We start from the raw sequence: 19,247 nt of genomic DNA, 5'->3' as shown, positions 1-19,247 counted from the left end.
CAAAAACTGTTTTCTAGGGCAGGTCAGTTTGGCTCTTTTGCCACAACAATAACCTCTTGGACAATTATAGAGGACTGTTGGACATCAGATGTTCCACAATTGTGAGAGTAATATCAAAAACTGATATTTAGTCTACACAGTAGCAGTGGTAGAAATTCGTAGATCTTATTGTGATTTTGATACTAAATTTCATTCTAGCCATGTACAGTTCTGATACTGAGTCTCCAACGAGATCTGAACTATTATGTAAATTTATATGTAGAAAAACTTCTCAGGAGCTGAGAAAATAAATTTACAAAGTGTCTCACCTTACATATGAATTACTCAGAATATTTCATGAAGTTGACAAGACTATATCAACTGAATTTAGTGGGCTAATTCTGGGCAACACCTGTAAACTGGCAGACAATAACAGAGTTGCCAAACACTTTTCATCGCACTCATAGTGGGGCCTTGGGTGATTTGACTATCTTACACTATTAAACAAAAGCCAACTTCTCCAGCCTTAAAAGATGAGGTACTGAAAGGATACTCCATAGAGTTTTAATCCCACTTTTGTAACTAATGTAAGGTGCTGAAGCTTACCTAGAAATAATGTCCATGTGAGGTGATGACAACCTAAACGACAAATTAAGAGCTGGTGATTCACCAAGCATTTCAGTGGTGGAATGACAAATTACAGGCCATACTGTTTGCTGTGACTTCAGAATCATTAGTTCACTAACTTGATCCCAAGTAGATGCAAGCATAAAAACCACATCTTGAATATTTACTGAACGAAACGAATAATGTTTCATATCGTGTTACATTTAACATAGTTTCTTTGTAGCACTGAATATAAAAAGTGCTTCAAAATGTTTAAGAACTGATGGTCTAATAAAAAAGATAATTAATTTATGATATTTTGGGAAACAGTGCAAGAAAATTGTTTAGAAGAAAACTTCTGTGGTGGGAAAGATACACTAGATGGGAATTTCGCACAGTACAATTAAGTATACATGCAACAAAACATTCTTATCTAAAACAGTAGAACACAGCAATGAAACCAGGATGGTTATACGCTAGCAAATTGGACAATATCTTCATATATCATTTATTTTCTTGTGTGTGGAGGGGGGGGGGGGGAGATATCAACAAGCACTAGAATTCAAAAGGTAAAGAAAGAAAGAAAGAAACAACATAAGAGATGTGGTAGTGTTAGAAAGAGAAACATTTAGGAGGAAAGTTTTAAGAATTGAAAATTTTCAAGGGAGAAAGGAAAAGGAAAGAGGTACTAAATGGTCTAAAGAAAGGAAAAAGTGACAGAATACGGGAAGAAATTGAAGGAGTAATGAAAGATAAACAATTTAAATTAGGATGTGGTCCCTAGAAGGCCTTAATGCAGGAAGAATGGAAAAGCTCAAATGCCCCAATTGAGTAATGTCATACAGTGATTAGCATATAGGAGTCGAGTGTGGTGGGAGTGGGGCCCAAGTCCACAAATGGCCAATCAGATCCATACTTGATTACTAATTTTTGGACGATATGAATCATGTCAAGGTGATACCCACCTGCTTATAGAACTGGTTTCTCACAATTTCCTACCCTCCAATCACACTTCCCCCCGCCCACACTCCCCCCCCACCCACACTCCCACCCCCCGCCCACACTCCCACCGCCCCGCCCACACTCCCACCAACCCCCGCCCACACACCCCCCACCCACACTCCCGCCCACACGCCCCCCCCCCACCCACACGCCCGCCCCCCACCCACCGCTCTCTCCCCCGCCCCCCCCCACCCACACGCCCGCCCCCCACCCACCGCTCTCCCCCCCGCCCACCGCTCTCCCCCCCGCCCACCGCTCTCCCCCCCGCCCGACGCTCTACCCTCCCCCACCCCTCCACCCCCCGCCCACCGCTCTCCCCTCCGCCCGACGCTCTACCCTCCCCCACCCCCCCGCCCACCGCTCTCCCCTCCCCACCCACCCTCCGTCCACCGCTCTCCCCTCCCCACCCACCCCCGCCCACCGCTCTCCCCTCCCCCCCGCCCACCGCTCTCCCCTCCCCCCCGCCCACCGCTCTCCCCTCCCCCCCCGCCCACCGCTCTACCCTCCCCCCCTGCCCACCGCTCTACCCTCCCCCCCTGCCCACCGCTCTACCCTCCCCCCCTGCCCACCGCTCTACCCTCCCCCCCTGCCCACCGCTCTACCCTCCCCCCCTGCCCACCGCTCTACCCCCCCCCCCCGCCATCCGCTCTCCCCTCCCCTCCCCCCCGCCCACCGCTCTCCCCCCCCCCGCCCACCGCTCTCCCCTCCCCCCCGCCCACTGCTCTCCCCTCCCCCCCACCCACCGCTCTCCCCTCCCCCCGCCCACCGCTCTCCCCTCCCCCCGCCCACCGCTCTCCCCCACCCCCCGCTCTCCCCTCCCCCCCCTGCCCACCGCTCTCCCCTCCCCCCCCGCCCACCGCTCTCCCCACCCATCCCCCCCGCCCACTGCTGTCCCCACCCCTCCCCCCACCCACTGCTCTCCCCACCCCATGCTATTTATGATGTGTGTAATTTTATATTACTAAAAAATGATTTATGTTAATTATATTTATTAACTATAAAAATTGCACTTTAGTGCAGCATTTGTTATAAGTATCAAGTTAAAGGATTACACGCACAGCTGCAGTAATATAATTACTATCTACAATAACTGCATTGGATGTTCCATTTCGGGCTGCTGCTAATTTTATTGCAGTTACTCTTTATGAAACATATTCTGAAACAGTCAGAATCTTTCCATCAGACTCCAGTATTAAAAAGAAAACATTATTCTCATTATATTAATAACTATAATTGGTCACTTACCAAGGTGTTAATTATTACTTTGAGACAAACTGAACAATGACAGGCAGACTTTTACTCGAGGGCTTGGGTGTATGTTAATTGCCAAGCAATGCACTGACAATGAGACTCATGGCACTTAGCACATGGAGCATTTTTGCTTGGTTGGTGCGAATACAGAAGTTGGACTGTGTGATTGTGACCCATTCCAGACAGGGACCCTGCTGTTATCACCAGTGACCCTCACCATTTGTCATTACACTCAGAAGTTGTTTCGGGGAATATCAAATCACAAGCTGAAATGCCTTGCATCACACCTTGCAATGAAGTACTCCACACAAGGAGTACAGCTGTTCCATAGCAATCTGTAAAATTTGCTGTGCGCATGACCTGACATCTGATTCCCAACCAAATAATTTGTTAGCAACTTTTTTTCTTGCATAACACTCTCCTTTTCCAATGCTTAAAAAAAAGCATTCCTCTGTAAAAGCATTCATGTTTGATCTTAAGACATGTTTAGTTTCTTCAATATCTGCAAGTTCTGTTTCCTGTTGTTTCATAAGTATTGTCATCAGACTAGTCTATTGTGCAATTTCACTGACAAACAAGGTGACAGCAAACCTTCTGTCTGGTCCTTGGAACCTGCATGTACACTCCTGGAAATGGAAAAAAGAACACATTGACACCGGTGTGTCAGACCCACCATACTTGCTCCGGACACTGCGAGAGGGCTGTACAAGCAATGATCACACGCACGGCACAGCGGACACACCAGGAACCGCGGTGTTGGCCGTCGAATGGCGCTAGCTGCGCAGCATTTGTGCACCGCCGCCGTCAGTGTCAGCCAGTTTGCCGTGGCATACGGAGCTCCATCGCAGTCTTTAACACTGGTAGCATGCCGCGACAGCGTGGACGTGAACCGTATGTGCAGTTGACGGACTTTGAGCGAGGGTGTATAGTGGGCATGCGGGAGGCCGGGTGGACGTACCGCCGAATTGCTCAACACGTGGGGAGTGAGGTCTCCACAGTACATCGATGTTGTCGCCAGTGATCGGCGGAAGGTGCACGTGCCCGTCGACCTGGGACCGGAACGCAGCGACGCACGGATGCACGCCAAGACCGTAGGATCCTACGCAGTGCCGTAGGGGACCGCACCGCCACTTCCCAGCAAATTAGGGACACTGTTGCTCCTGAGGTATCGGCGAGGACCATTCGCAACCGTCTCCATGAAGCTGGGCTACGGTCCCGCACACCGTTAGGCCGTCTTCCGCTCACGCCCCAACATTGTGCAGCCCGCCTCCAGTGGTGTCGTGACAGGCGTGAATGGAGGGACGAATGGAGACGTGTCGTCTTCAGCGATGAGAGTCGCTTCTGCCTTGGTGCCAATGATGGTCGTATGCGTGTTTGGCGCCGTGCAGGTGAGCGCCACAATCAGGACTGCATACGACCGAGGCACACAGGGCCAACACCCGGCATCATGGAGTGGGGAGCGATCTCCTACACTGGCCGTACACCACTGGTGATCGTCGAGGGGACACTGAATAGTGCACGGTACATCCAAACCGTCATCGAACCCATCGTTCTACCATTCCTAGACCGGCAAGGGGACTTGCTGTTCCAACAGGACAATGCACGTCCGCATGTATCCCGTGCCACCCAACGTGCTCTAGAAGGTGTAAGTCAACTACCCTGGCCAGCAAGATCTCCGGATCTGTCCCCCATTGAGCATGTTTGGGACTGGATGAAGCGTCGTCTCACGCGGTCTGCACGTCCAGCACGAACGCTGGTCCAACTGAGGCACCAGGTGGAAATGGCATGGCAAGCCGTTCCACAGGACTACATCCAGCATCTCTACGATCGTCTCCATGGGAGAATAGCAGCCTGCATTGCTGCGAAAGGTGGATATACACTGTACTAGTGCCGACATTGTGCATGCTCTGTTGCCTGTGTCTATGTGCCTGTGGTTTTGTCAGTGTGATCATGTGATGTATCTGACCCCAGGAATGTGTCAATAAAGTTTCCCCTTCCTGGGACAATGAATTCACGGTGTTCTTATTTCAATTTCCAGGAGTGTATATTGGCCATCCACAGTGCATAGCATTGTCCTCTAGTGAGATCTTCCTGTACCTGGGTCTCCACCAAAATACAGAGCAGCTCAAATTGACTATGCATTGACAAATATTTTTTAATATCCGTTCATGGGTTTTTGTCACTGCAATCTCTCTGTATCGATTTTATTGCCGGATTATTTTGTTACATACATTCTTCAGTTCACTCTTTATTCCTTTTTGTGCAGAACTCTGATTCATTGAACCATGTTGTAATCTTCGTAGTGAGGCAACTGAGTGATTATACATCCTTAAGATGAGTAGTTTCTACTTTTGCAAACCTGATAAGCTTTTGACGCTGTGTGTGTGTGTGTGTGTGTGTGATATCATTGCTTGCTTTCCTCAGCTCAGATTTCTTGTATTCATTTTTTAATAGTGGTAATTTTTACTGTCATCTTTCTGGAATGATTACTGAGTGTCACTCTTGTGTGTTGTTATAATTAGTTGATATTCATTCTGTAGTTTGACTATTTCCTAAAGTGTCAATTTTTGGTTACCAGGCCCTTTACATAATCAACACCGTATTATTTCTGCACCATGTGTGGAATAATTTTGTTCATTAAGTAATATCTTATGTGCATTAGTATTCTGAAACTCTAAAGTTATTCAAGTGCTCCTGCAGATATGCTTTGACAGATTTACAACAAAATATTCTGTATGTTCTTGCAGTACACACATAAATTTTTTTGTACAATATCTTCTTTCGAGGTGATGATCAATGCATTTTTAGTGCACTGTGTTGTCCCAGAGCTTCTTTAAAAGTACTGGATTTCTAGTTCTAATGTCACTTTTGGATGAAAATTGTTGCAGATGAATAGTAGACAACAGTTTGATAATGGTTAGTCAGAAGGATGAGAAGTAATGCTGTTTCCCTTGGTGCAACTGTGGTTTTGCACTGACCTTAATCCAATCCATATGCAAACCTTTGCTGAACAGTGCTGAAAAAGAGTCCCCAATCTTTTTTCTGCCAATTCCATGCACCTCCTATGGTTGCATGCAGAGAATTCAGTTTTACACAGAAAATTGTGAGACTAGCACCCGAAGAACACTGTAGTGCTACACAGTATGTGTGCTTGTGTCAGTCACAGCAAAGTCTTTGTGCAAAATTGTTAGTCATCTGAAAAATCTTGTTGTATATTATGTATTACAATTTTGTGAGTGTTTAAACTGTCTGCAAGAGTGTGATCAATTGTTTTTACATTTTATGTAGCCATTTAATCAGGCTGTTGTGAGCCAGAATGTGGCCTGAGGCAGATCATATCATGCCCACTTGTGTGACTGCAGGAAGTACTCCATATTTTCACTAACTGTTTTGAAGCCACTATAAGGGAACTTGAAACACTAATTTTGACAAAATAATCTCTGTTATAATACACAGTACATCATTGGAGTGTAACAATAGTGTATATGCACTCTAAAGCAACTCTTGACAAGGTGACAGATGGGAGTAGCTTGCATTGAATCAAACTGAAAAATCCTATTTGGTATTTAATCCATTCTGATCACTACCAGCTTTAGATAATATTGTATTTAATAGGACTATCATGTCAATAAATAAGGTGAAGTTGGCATTGCGCAACAGGGTAGCTTTTCTCTCACTTTCCTGTGTTGAGCAGTACAATGACAATTTCAAAAGCATAGGTGGAGACTGACTTGCAAATTTTTTTTATTTTATTATATTTTTCACAAAAGTCTTATAAATGTGTGACGTTCAGGGCTCTGGGAGCAGTTTGGGGCTTGAGGGTAAGCACCAGTTTTCTGGGATGTAATAAGTTTTTTGTGTCACTTACGAAATTTAGTTCCTGTGGCATGACACATCTCAAAAGTGACTAATTTATTTATGTAAAAAATGCAGGTCTTGTCACCCACCTCAGCATATCTGTATATTCCATAAATATCCATGAAAATTTGTCACAGCATTTGGATGTAAACGGGATACTAGGCAAACACTACTTACAGCTGTTCATATGAACATACTATTTTTGTAATTATTCTTACTTAAAAAAAGAGAAGGCAGCAATAGTCTTCACGTAATATTTTGGTAACCAATGTAGTTGTCTTCATCAAGTGCTACATGCAGTGATTTTAAAGTGAGCTTGTTGATTAGACTCCGACTAGAAATCACAAGATGTACTTTGATCATATTTCATACTGGAAGATGTGTACATGTGTTATTAGATTAGCATAAAGGTTATTTAGTCTGCTTAAAATGTGCAGCTACAAACACAGTGAAATCTGTTTATTAAAGTGTAAGACCTTCAGATATCATTGCTTGGGTATCTATCATTAGTGTGTTAATTTCGTCTGGATGTTATGCTTTTCAGTAATTATCTTGCATTTCATCATCTATCTGTCATGCAGTATATTCAAAGCTATTCATGCTGTAAAACAACTGTCCAGAGGTGAAAGCAGTTGGTTTTGCTAAATAAACCATTGCAGCCAGTATGTCATTTATTGTCTAGGAGTCAAGTACATCTGCAACTCATAGGACCAAATGTATCATGTATTACCATTCTAAGTTGATCTCCTCATTAAGACTATGTAAGCATGACCTTTTTTTTTTTCAGTAAAAAGGGGATATCCTTATAAAATATCATTTATTCTTTATATATATTTCAACATTTACACTGGTGTTTAACAATATTTCAGCCGCTCTGGTGGGAGTATATCTGGTGCATTAGTCTCCTCCTGTCATTTCTTGGATTGGCAGCTGTACGCAAGAACCGGATAAAAACCATGAAACAATATATGATGGGAATAATTCTATTTGGATTTGGCCCACTTATGTATGCAGCAGTGTTCTATTTCACTGAGGTGTTGGAATACCTCAGTGATGGTGAAACTGAGGAAATTCAGATGTGGCAAGTAAGTATGAAGAATGTATACATATATGTCTCCCCCCTAACTCTTTCACCCTCTGTCCTCCATAACTCCCTGCCACTCCCTCTCCCCCTATCCCTCCCTCTCCCCCTATCCCTCCCTCTCCCCCTATCCCTCCCTCTCCCCCTATCCCTCCCCCTCCCCCTATCCCTCCCTCTCCCCTCTCTCCCCCTCCCCCTATCCCTCCCTCTCCCCTCTCTCCCCCTCCCCCTATCCCTCCCTCTCCCCTCTCTCCCCCTCCCCCTATCCCTCCCTCTCCCCTCTCTCCCCCTATCCCTCCCTCTCCCCTCTCTCCCCCTCCCCCTATCCCTCCCTCTCCCCTCTCTCCCCCTCCCCCTATCCCTCCCTCTCCCCTCTCTCCCCCTCCCCCAATCCCTCCCTCTCCCCTCTCTCCCCCTCCCCCAATCCCTCCCTCTCCCCCAATCCCTCCCCCTCCCCCAATCCCTCCCTCTCCCCCAATCCCTCCCTCTCCCCCAATCCCTCCCTCTCCCCCAATCCCTCCCCCTCCCCCAATCCCTCCCTCTCCCCCAATCCCTCCCCCAATCCCTCCCTCTCCCCCTCCCCCAATCCCTCCCTCTCCCCCTCCCCCAATCCCTCCCTCTCCCCCTCCCCCAATCCCTCCCTCTCCCCTCTTCCCCCTCCCCCAATCCCTCCCTCTCCCCCTCCCCCAATCCCTCCCTCTCCCCCTCCCCCAATCCCTCCCTCTCCCCTCTTCCCCCTCCCCCAATCCCTCCCTCTCCCCTCTTCCCCCTCCCCCAATCCCTCCCTCTCCCCTCTTCCCCCTCCCCCAATCCCTCCCTCTCCCCTCTTCCCCCTCCCCCAATCCCTCCCTCTCCCCCTCCCCCAATCCCTCCCTCTCCCCCTCCCCCAATCCCTCCCTCTCCCCTCTCTCCCCCTCCCTCTCTCCCCCTCCCCCAATCCCTCCCTCTCCCCCAATCCCTCCCTCTCCCCTCTCTCCCCCTCCCTCTCTCCCCCTCCCCCTCTCCCCCTCCCCCAATCCCTCCCTCCCCCTCTCTCCCCCTCCCCCATCCCTCCCTCCCCCCTCTCCCCCCAATCACTCCCTCCCCCTCTCTCCCCCTCCCCCAATCACTCCCTCCCCCTCCCCCAATCACTCCCTCCCCCTCCCCCAATCACTCTCTCCCCCTTCCCCAATCACTCCCTCCCCCTCCCCCAATCACTCTCTCCCCCTTCCCCAATCCCTCCCTCCCCCATCTCTCCCCCTCCCCCAATCCCTCCCCCTCTCTCCCCCTCCCCCAATCCCTCCCTCCCCCATCTCTCCCCCTCCCCCTCTCTCCCCCTCCCCCATTCCCTCCCTCCCCCTCCCCCAATCCCTCCCTACCCCTCCCCCTCTCTCCCCCTCTCCCAATCCCTCCCTCCCCCTCCCCCAATCCCTCCCTCCCCCATCTCTCCCCCTATCCCTCTCCCCCTCCCCCTCCCTCCCCCTCTCTCCCCCTCCCCCATCTCTCCCCCTCCCTCCCCCTCCCCCATCTCTCCCCCTCCCCCATCTCTCCCCCTCCCCCATCTCTCCCCCTCCCCCATCTCTCCCCCTATCCCTCCTTCCCCCTCTCCCCCTCCCCCAATCCCTACCTCCCCCTCCCCCAATCCCTACCTCCCCCTCTCTCCACCCTCTTCCCCCCTCTCCACCCTCTTCCCCCCTCTCCACCCTCTTCCCCCCTCTCCACCCTCTTCCCCCCTCTCCACCCTCTTCCCCCCTCTCCACCCTCTTCCCCCCTCTCCCCCTCTCCACCCTCTTCCACCCTCTTCCCCCTCTTCCCCCCTCTCCCCCTCTCCACCCTCTTCCACCCTCTTCCCCCCTCTCCACCCTCTTCCCCCCTCTCCACCCTCTCCACCCTCTTCCCCCCTCTCCACCCTCTTCCCCCCTCTCCACCCTTTTCCACCCTATTCCCCCCTCTCCACCCTTTTCCACCCTCTTCCCCCCTCTCCACCCTTTTCCACCCTCTTCCCCCCTCTCCACCCTTTTCCACCCTCTCCACCCTCTTCCCCCCTCTCCCCCTCTCCACCCTCTTCCACCCTCTCCACCCTCTTCCACCCTCTCCACCCTCTTCCACCCTCTCCACCCTCTTCCACCCTCTCCACCCTCTTCCCCCCTCTCCACCCTCTTCCACCCTCTCCACCCTCTTCCCCCCTTTCCACCCTCTCCACCCTCTTCCACCCTCTTCCCCCCTCTCCACCCTCTTCCCCCTCTCCCCCCTCTCCACCCTCTCCCCCCTCTCCACCCTCTCCCCCCTCCCTCTCACACCCTCCCCGCCACTGTGCCTCACCCACCCACCCACCCACCCACCCACCCACCCTGTTTCCTCTGCAAATCCCTCCTATAACTTTTTTCTTCCCTCTCACCCTCCTTGGCTCCCTCTCACTCGCACCACCCATCAGCTACCTCTTGCCTCCGTCTTGCCCCCCCCCCACCTCTCACCTCTGTCTTGCCCCCCCTCCCCACCTCTGTCTTGCCCCCCCTCCCCACCTCTGCTCCATCTCGGCCTCCCCCCCCCCTGCCCCAAGGTCCATCTCAGCCCCCACTCTTTTGACATCCCTTCACTCCATCTTACCGCATCCCACTCTGCGCTGTCTCATCCCAACACTGCTCCTTTGTCCCACTTCTGCAACTTTCACTTTGTCTTATCCCACCCCCCACTTCCGCACCCTTCACCTTCATGCACCTAATCATACATCCCCTGCCCCATCACGTCTTGCCCCGCCCCTGCCCCATGCAGCTATTTTAAATAGTGGCAAGGAAACTGATAACAACATAATTAATTTTAGTATGAGAGGTCATTTGCTCAAACTTATTTGCAGAAGAAGATAGTTATAGTAAGCTGATAGTTCCTGCACAGCATCAAGTACAAGATTAGAAGTACTGGATTGGCAGATTAAAGTTTTTACAAGTATAATGATTTCATCTGTGTATGTTCCTTTATGAGTGTTGTTCTCAAGGAGGTTAGTCTTTCTGCTTCTTGTGACTGTAAGGTTCTTGTATTTTATGTCTTACCACTATAAACCTTATTTGCTGCCTAAATATAGTAAGTTTTTTCATCAGTTTAATATTGAAATTTTCTTTCCAGGGATACCCCTATGCACTACTGTGGTATGGATTCATCTTACTAGCTGTCCAAGTCCATTTCTTTTCCTTGTACTTTGCATGGAATCTTGTAACTGCTTGGAAAGCCAGAGGTACAAAAAAAGTTGACTGAATGTGCATTTTTTAATGATTTCATGTATTCAGTTTTGTTAATGATGCCCCTCTGACAATTCATTGGTTTTTTCTTTTTTAAAAAACATTTTGTTCACTATACCAGTATTTTAATTCACAAGTTGCAGATGGATGCACACAATAATGTAACATGCAGAACAGGCTTGTATTTAATGTCAGTGTGTTAATACTGCATAAACAAACTGATTATTTCATGAACCTATTTATTTTCCCAACAAACAATTTATTTTCAAAATATTGTTCCATTCATTCATTACATTAGCTTTAATTAATTATTCTGAAATTGTATTGCTGTCACCATTGAAGAGGAAGAAGAAGAAGAAGAAGAAGAAGAAGAAGAAGAAGATGACTGGGGGAAAATGGGTGCAGCATTTATTAGCTACCTCAGGTTCCTTAAAGCTGAATACCATGGGAGCATTTGCTTTATTTTGAAGTGGGAGAAAATTATAAACATTTATTACAACTCGGGCAATCTTTCATGCTCCCTTTCACTTTAACCATCTTGTCATGATGAGTTCCTACTTTGTTTACTATTTAATGAAGCTGAATATTTGATCCAGCCTCCAACAAAAGTTTCAAAAGCTTACATGTTGTATGAGAGTGATCATGTTCTGAAACAAAACAAATATGTTTATGTTGCAGCCTTTCCTGTCCATCCTAGTTAGCCATGTGCATAACCACAACACAAATTCTTAGTGACCTGCAATACCTTGGTGATATGTGCTGCAAACTGGTAGCAAAATGTGTAGTGTTGTGTGGACAACATAATTAATGCCTGTAACCCTATTGCTATGTTTTTTCCCCCAGATGGTTGTCCTAAATTTGTGGAGTCTAATGTAACTGAATAATTGTCTTATGTATTGGTGACATATTTGTATAATTTTGCTAGTATAAACAATCATTGTCACCTTTTTTATTGATATTTAATAATGAAACTGCTGTATGTGAAGAAGATGCAGTTCTACATTACACTTTTATATTCATTTTTTTCAGAAGTAGTACATGACATCTCTTTGTGTTCCTAGAATATTTCACAGGACTTCCAAAAACTGATGGTATTAGAATGGAGCTTTGCTGGTAAAGCAAAACATGTTGCAGAGCCTAATTCCATTTAATTAATGGAGATTTTAGGGATGTACTGATTACTTAAGTCTCATGCAACATGTTCTGAAATACAGATTTTGGTAATAAACTATGCATCCTGGCCAGCTTCCTTTGTATGCAGGCATATATGGACTGTGAGAACATGCTCATTGGGTAGTATCACATTTTATTTTGTTTAGTCCCATTCTTACATTCTTATTTATTTCATTGCCATAACATTTATCTGTGTATAATAATTTTTCTGATAATAGTTTTTCTGTGGCCTAAATCATTCATTGCTTATATTGCCCAGGCATAATTGTACTGTATTTGTACATTCGTTCTGTACATACTTTGTCAGAACTGTTACTCCAATCACAGCAAACTAGTTTTGGGTAGTTCACTATTCCCATCCTCAACCCTGTTGTCTCACTGTGCTTACTTTTTTTGTTTGTTTTACCATTAACTCATTAGCTTTTTAAAAAGAAAAAAAATGCTTGACATTTTTTCAGTTATATTTAACTAATGGCACTTAAGAAAGACAGAAATGAAGCATGAAATATGTGTAAAAACAGTACACAAATTGCAGCCTGTCTATGTGGCCAGTGGGGAAATTCATAACTGACTACTGAGTCTCAGTCTTTTGAAGGCATATGTTTCTTAATGCTGGACACTAAGAGTGGCCAAGATTCTAAAAACAATTTACTTTACATTCATTACGCCACCAGTGTGTCATTTATGCTGATGAAATGTCAGTAATATTAACAACCTTTGTGAAGGAATGTTAAGTTCATACTCGTGGACAGTATAGCATTAATCGATTGCAAAATCCTCAGAAATTGTCCACAGTCATATGCCTGTGACTACTTTATTCATGCTTAACGTTACTCATCGAGTCCTATGAATTTAAACTCCACTCTTGTTTCTTCACTCCTTTTTATCAGTGTAAATCTAGGTTCCATCTTTATTTGGTTAAGCTGTATGACTAATTAGCATTTGTTACAGAGTTCCTTAAATGTTAAAATCCAGTGCAACAAATAAATAAAGTTGTGTTACTGGTAACACAAGCCCCATCTTTAGGGTAACTATTGAAAGTTGTCCATATATTTACTGGGTTCTAATGAAGTAGCAAAAATGATGATATTTTTTATTTTAATATGTACTTTAAAAGTTAATGTTTTGAGGCACTAGTTAAGAGTGTGTGTGTGTGTGTGTGTGTGTGTGTGTGTGTGTGTGTGTGTGTGTGTGTGTGTGTGTGTGTGTGTGTGTGTGTGTGTGTGTCAAATTTGTTCCTTGTTGCAACAATAATTTTATAATGTGGTATTGAAAATATACATCATAGATGTCTTTGCATCTATTCCTCCATTCTGAAAGTTTTGTTGTAATAATTTTGACTGATAGTATTTCAAAACTGTTCCATTAAAGCTTGTTTGGAGGGTCTCTGTAATCTTGCATACTTTATTATGCATTTTTAATTTTCTGTGTAGTGTCACAGAACTGTATATTCAATTTATTATTGCAAGTTGGACAACATGGAGTATTATAGGACGAATGTATTTGAATTACACAGATCATTGTTGTGAAATTAGTGACACTATATTTCTAAATGTAGGACAATTATTTTCAAAGTGAAACATGGATGTCATAATTTTCCTGATGGATTGAGGACAATTGAATGGGCTATATTTGCCTACAAGTAAAATAATTGAACTGCTGTCAGAAAACATTTGTAAATTTGTTTGAAAGGACTCTCTGCAGGGTAGTTTCTAAAAGAGAGAGGAAGGCAGTTGCAAAAATGAAACCAGGGCCTAGCTACAAAGCTTCTTAGACAATGAGACACTCAAATAAGTTTTTTGTGTCTATAGACTGAAGTGAGTAGTGAAAATTTGTACCAAGGCTGGGAATCTAACCCGAATCACCTGTTTACTAGGCAGGTGCATTAGCCACTAAGCCATCTTGACACAGCGGTTCACACAACTACATGGATTACCCCAGCATTCCTCCCTCCCCGATCCAGATTCTCGTTGCCACCCCAGTCTACTTTAAATTCCCTCTTACACACAAACATAATTACCTAGGGTCATGTTGTGGAGTAGCATCTCATCATCAAATGTAAATGGGGCCTCCAGTCTGACACCCAGTGGCAGTTACTTATACAAATTCTGCTTCAGTCTATATACATAAAATCATATCTGTATGAGACCATTAAAGTTGCTGAAATTGTGTCATTTCACTCAGATAAGTTTCTACTTGTCTTATAACTGACAGCATTATGTCCATAAATTCAAGACTCTGTACCCCCACCCGTCTCCCTCTCTCTCACTTTCCATAAACCTTCCACATCATGTTTAGTTTCAGTTAGCCAGACCACTGTTCCCCTTTACCTGTAACTGCTACAGCACAAATTTTCATAAGTTTATGTGTGTGCATGTGCATGCATACACATGTTCATGTTCACACATTTCCTATTGAAATGCTGAAGAAAGGAAATTGATTATGGAGAATAATATACTGACCACTGAACCTGCCCTCTACCTGTTCCCTCCCTTGCCACAAACTTTGTAAATTACTGTGTTTCACTGTTCTTAGTGTAAGTAGTAACCTGTGAGCCTTTCATAGTTGCTGTCAACTACAACACCGCAAAACAAACAGCAGCTCTGTGTCTGAAATGTTATATTTCAACATAATGTATATTCCACTGTATTGAATGTTTGTGACAAATACTGTAATGTAACCTGTATGAATCTAAAGTCATTTCTACCACACACAGTCAGGTAATTGTTAGAGAAGAAAATAGCATTGTGCATAAAGTGTTCATTTTATGCTGTAGTGGATGCATACAAAGTTATGAAAATGAATTGTGTAATATAACTACTTAAACTGACTATTAATGTCATATATGAGCTTTGCATGGAAAAATATTTTGTGATTCTGTAATATAAATAATATAGTAAGGTACAGTGGCACTCTCTGATTGCTTCAGAGCACAAGGTCCAACATGTCTACATTGTGGCATAAGGCTGCCTTATTTTTACGAACCTAGTATCTATCCCACCACCTCATACCTTCACCTACCCACTTCTAGTTGTGCAAATTAGGTTCACATAAACAAGAAAAGATTAGATAAATATCACAAAAGTCATCATATTTGTCTCCTATTATTTTAGATGGGAAATAAATATTTTTGTAATGTGTGCATTAAAGCGTAATGTCAAAGTCAAGGTATATAAAATTTTCTAACAGTCATCGTAACACCACATTGGAGCAGTTACAGAAGAGATTTATGTGAATGAATTATGGAGTGTTTCTGAAATTAGTTTGTTTACTGGAGTGCTTATGAGACTGCATTATGTAATGCATATGTTACAACATTTACAGCAAAGAGAGATTTACAAATGACTCCAAAAGCGTGCTGGTTTGTCCTACTAGGACTGTACCATGAAAAATTTGTGAATTTATTAATACAACATTTGCATGTATTTTTTATCTGTACCAATCAGAAGTATTATGCCTTCTGCACCAGCTCTTGTTGACAAATGGGCTGAAAAAATATGTATCTGGCCTAATGACGGAAGTTCTTTTTTTTTTCTTTAGCAAGATTTTGTCCCACTACATTTGTTTTTGGGAAACAGAAAATACACACACTGTGCTTGTAACTTGGTGTCCCTTGTATTTTTATGGACCACATATATCACTGCCATGTTAGGCACTTATTAAATATGTATGTATATATATGTATTTTTTTAGAAATTTTTTTATATTCAGTTTGTTTGTTTTATTGTTGTGTTCTAAACAACACATTTTTAAGAAAGATTGAAGTCCACATATTCCATGGCATTTTACAAACTTACTGCATGTACTTACTAAAGAGTTTTTGGATGAGAAGAGCTTTCTATTGTGATGTGATGACTTAATCCATTGGCCATCCTGGACCAAGAGTCAATGAATGTCAAGCAACAGAACACAGCAACTGTATATATCTAGGCAATTCTGTCATAGCTTATAAGGTGGAAAATCTCATTGACCTAGTTTTTATTATTTTTTAAATGCTACAACCATCATATTGTAACCAAGGTCTCAAAATGATTGTGCCCCCCCCCCCTCTCTCTCTCTTCTCTCTCTCTCTCTCTCTCTCTCTCTCTCTCTCTCTCGTGTGTGTGTGTGTGTGTGTGTGTGTGTGTGTGTGTGTGTGTGCGTGTGTGTGTGTGCGTGTGTGCGTGTGTGCGCGTGCGCGCGCGCGCGTGTGTGTGTGTGTGTGTGTGTGTGTGTGTGTGTGTGTGTGTGTGTGTGTGTGTGTGTGTGTGTGTGTGTGCGCGTGCGCGTGCGTGTGCGTGCATGTTAGCTATAGTGTGGTTTTTCTTAATTTCCTAGTGTATATGTTAAGCTTTCTAAAATTTGCGTTTAATGTTCTAAATACTGATGTTTAAGTAACTGCATAAGTGGAGGTGTAAACAAAAAATTAATTCCAAGTATCAGTTTGTAGTACCAGATTAAATGCATTGCATTGTATAGATGACAACAGCTTCTTTTGGCCAATCACAGCACAGTGAGTTTGATTAAAAGTATTGTTTTCTGTGTTTTTTGGTATTTTCACAAAACACTTTCTGGTAACCTTTTTTAACATTTAGTAGTAATTGTTTTATCAGGAATAAATCACAAAATCAGCACAAAGCTCTGTGTGCCAAACTGTCCATTTTTTTCTTTTTTTTTTAGCTGTGGCCGTATATGATGGCTCACAGTATCAGTATAAAAGTTTTTTGTGTGTTATTCCACATTTTTACATCTTCTGAAGCTCTATTGTTAAGGAACTTGTTCTCTCGAAATTCTCTCTATCTTGAGTGGCTTTTGCTTAGGTGTTCCCCTCCCCACACTGCTTACACTCGTTACTATCTTTGATGTTTAGAGCATTGTATCACCTTATTGACATACAACTAGATAAGAAGACAGAAAATTTTGTCGTGTATTTTTAGCTGTGTACAGATTACATGCTGCTCTGTGTGCTTACTGTTAAATCTGTACTGTAATTACTGGATGACCTAATAATGATTAATTATTGATATTACTCACTGTTAAAATACTGAAGTTTTTCTGTTGTTGATGGTGATGTTATTTGCTTTGTGTAAACATTAAACAGGAATGTTGAATAAATATAAGTACACTGTAAATCTGTATTTTCCACACTTGATGCTTACTATGTTTATAATTTACACAAAGTGTATGCCATATGTTTCACTGTCATGTATGTTACATATTCTATATAAATTATCAGTGGAGTTTTTATAGACCAGTAAAACAGGACCTTTAACTAATTAAAAGTTTCCACTCAGTCATTCATACAAATAAATTCCTTGTACAATCTGATCTGTAACATCTCCCATGTGATCGTCATCCAAATAATAGGAATAAATCCTCTTTATTGCACAAGACTATCCCTTTGACTGCTGTGGACAAATTAACTTGTCATGCTCTGCAGCTCCCTACGTGCTGAGGACATATTTTAATGGCTGAGGACATAGTTTTCGATGTGCAGGGATGGGAATTGGCATGGCATGCATGACCATCCACTGGATATAAAAACCAATAACTCGAGAATGAAATGAGACATCATTCTGCCCTCAGTTTTCAGATGATATCTGGTCTTAAATACACAGGAATACATGTGCTAAAATCGATCATATGCAAAGTTTATGCAGTGTGTTTTATCTCTGCAAATGCTTTAAAATTTCATGCAGTGTTTTACTTAACTTGATGCCGCACAGTTACTATGACAAATAACAAAAAGAAATTCAGTTAAGTATTTCATAGTGCCTGGAACGCCATCCCTTGGCACAGGTAACAGCATTAGGCAAGCAGTAAAGAGCACAGCGGTGGTGCGAGTTGGTTTCTCACTACCCTTTTAAACAATCAGTCTATCTATCTGGATAGCTTTCAGGTTGTCTGCCACTTAACTTTTCGATGGTAGATAATGATTTGCCAACAAAAACAGTGTTCACAAAAATTTGGCTAAGTATCTACCCCGCAAAGGCCATGCAACTCCAGTACTTGGGCGGCAGTAACTGAAAGTTTGTTAAACTATCGGGCATTTGGGATTCTTGCATGACTCATTTGAAAAAAGTCTTAACATTTCCTTTAAGTTGTTTTATTGTCTTTAAAACACAGAAAATGGCTATAAACTCTGTATTTAATATCCCAACATCAATTATGCAGTGTTACTGGCTGTCCCTGTTACAAGTTCATGCCCAAAAGCAGTCAGAAAATATTTTAAATGTAATAAACAGTCACAGACCCATGACTGCTTGTGAGTTAACACATTCAGTCATTCAGTGTGCTTCTTGTAAAGAAGTGTTAGCCATAATGTCTCGTAATCTACATGAAACATGCCACGCGTAGTTTATGTACGACATGAAATGTTCACAGTTGAATATCTCCTAAAATAAACCATTCACAAAGCTCAAACTTTCATAAAATACTCAATACTGTAGCCACTTTTTATCAGCAACATGAGAACTGATCAAATGTGCATAGGTGTTTACCAGAAGATGGCTCCCGAGCAACTCTCTCCTCTCATAGAGCTGAGCCTCGAAGCCCTACTCAAACATTTGGGAAATGACAGATTCTTATTGGCTAGCACATCAGCAGCCAATCAGATCATCTCAAGCACTTCTATACTCTAATGTCAGTGAATCAGATTACCACAAGTAATTTAGACTAGAAATCTCATAATTCCGAAACTAAATAAAATTTAATGAAAACAAAATATGAGTCCTTTCCAGAAAATTAATTACTAATAAATTTCATACTGAGCACTTCTTCTGGCTACCTCTCACAATATCAACCTCACTCCGACATACATCACAAATTCCCTTATTGCACAACTTTCTCATGCATACATTTACATAGTTTTAATAAAATATCACACTCTCCCTTTACGTTTGCCCTCCATTCAATTTCTCAGTCTCTCCAAATTGCTGGCACAAGCAAAACATGATGAAATAATAATTTTCCAAATCACTTTTAATTAGATCAGAAACTGTGGTAATGAAACTAAAGAAAATTACAGAAACTTAGATTATATGAACCTATCCTCTTGGTTGTGGTTTAAGTTGATACTATAGATGAATACATTACAGTCCCTAACT

General features: G+C 43.5%; 1 protein-coding gene across 1 annotated transcript in view; it reads left to right on the top strand.

The window, feature by feature from the left end:
• LOC126248616 (protein jagunal) overlaps positions 1–17,273 on the top strand; it is a 51,172-nt gene extending 33,899 nt beyond the window's left edge. The window contains exons 3-4 of the mRNA XM_049949774.1: positions 7,566–7,781; positions 10,877–17,273. Of these exons, the coding sequence (XP_049805731.1) occupies positions 7,566–7,781; positions 10,877–11,005 (345 nt within the window). The 3' untranslated portion in view covers positions 11,006–17,273. The remainder of the gene's footprint in view (positions 1–7,565; positions 7,782–10,876) is intronic.
• Positions 17,274–19,247: the final 1,974 nt, after the last annotated feature.

This window comes from Schistocerca nitens, chromosome 3 (genome assembly GCF_023898315.1).
Source record: "Schistocerca nitens isolate TAMUIC-IGC-003100 chromosome 3, iqSchNite1.1, whole genome shotgun sequence".
NCBI lineage: Eukaryota > Metazoa > Arthropoda > Insecta > Orthoptera > Acrididae > Schistocerca > Schistocerca nitens.
This window is presented reverse-complemented; position numbering and strand designations above follow the sequence as displayed.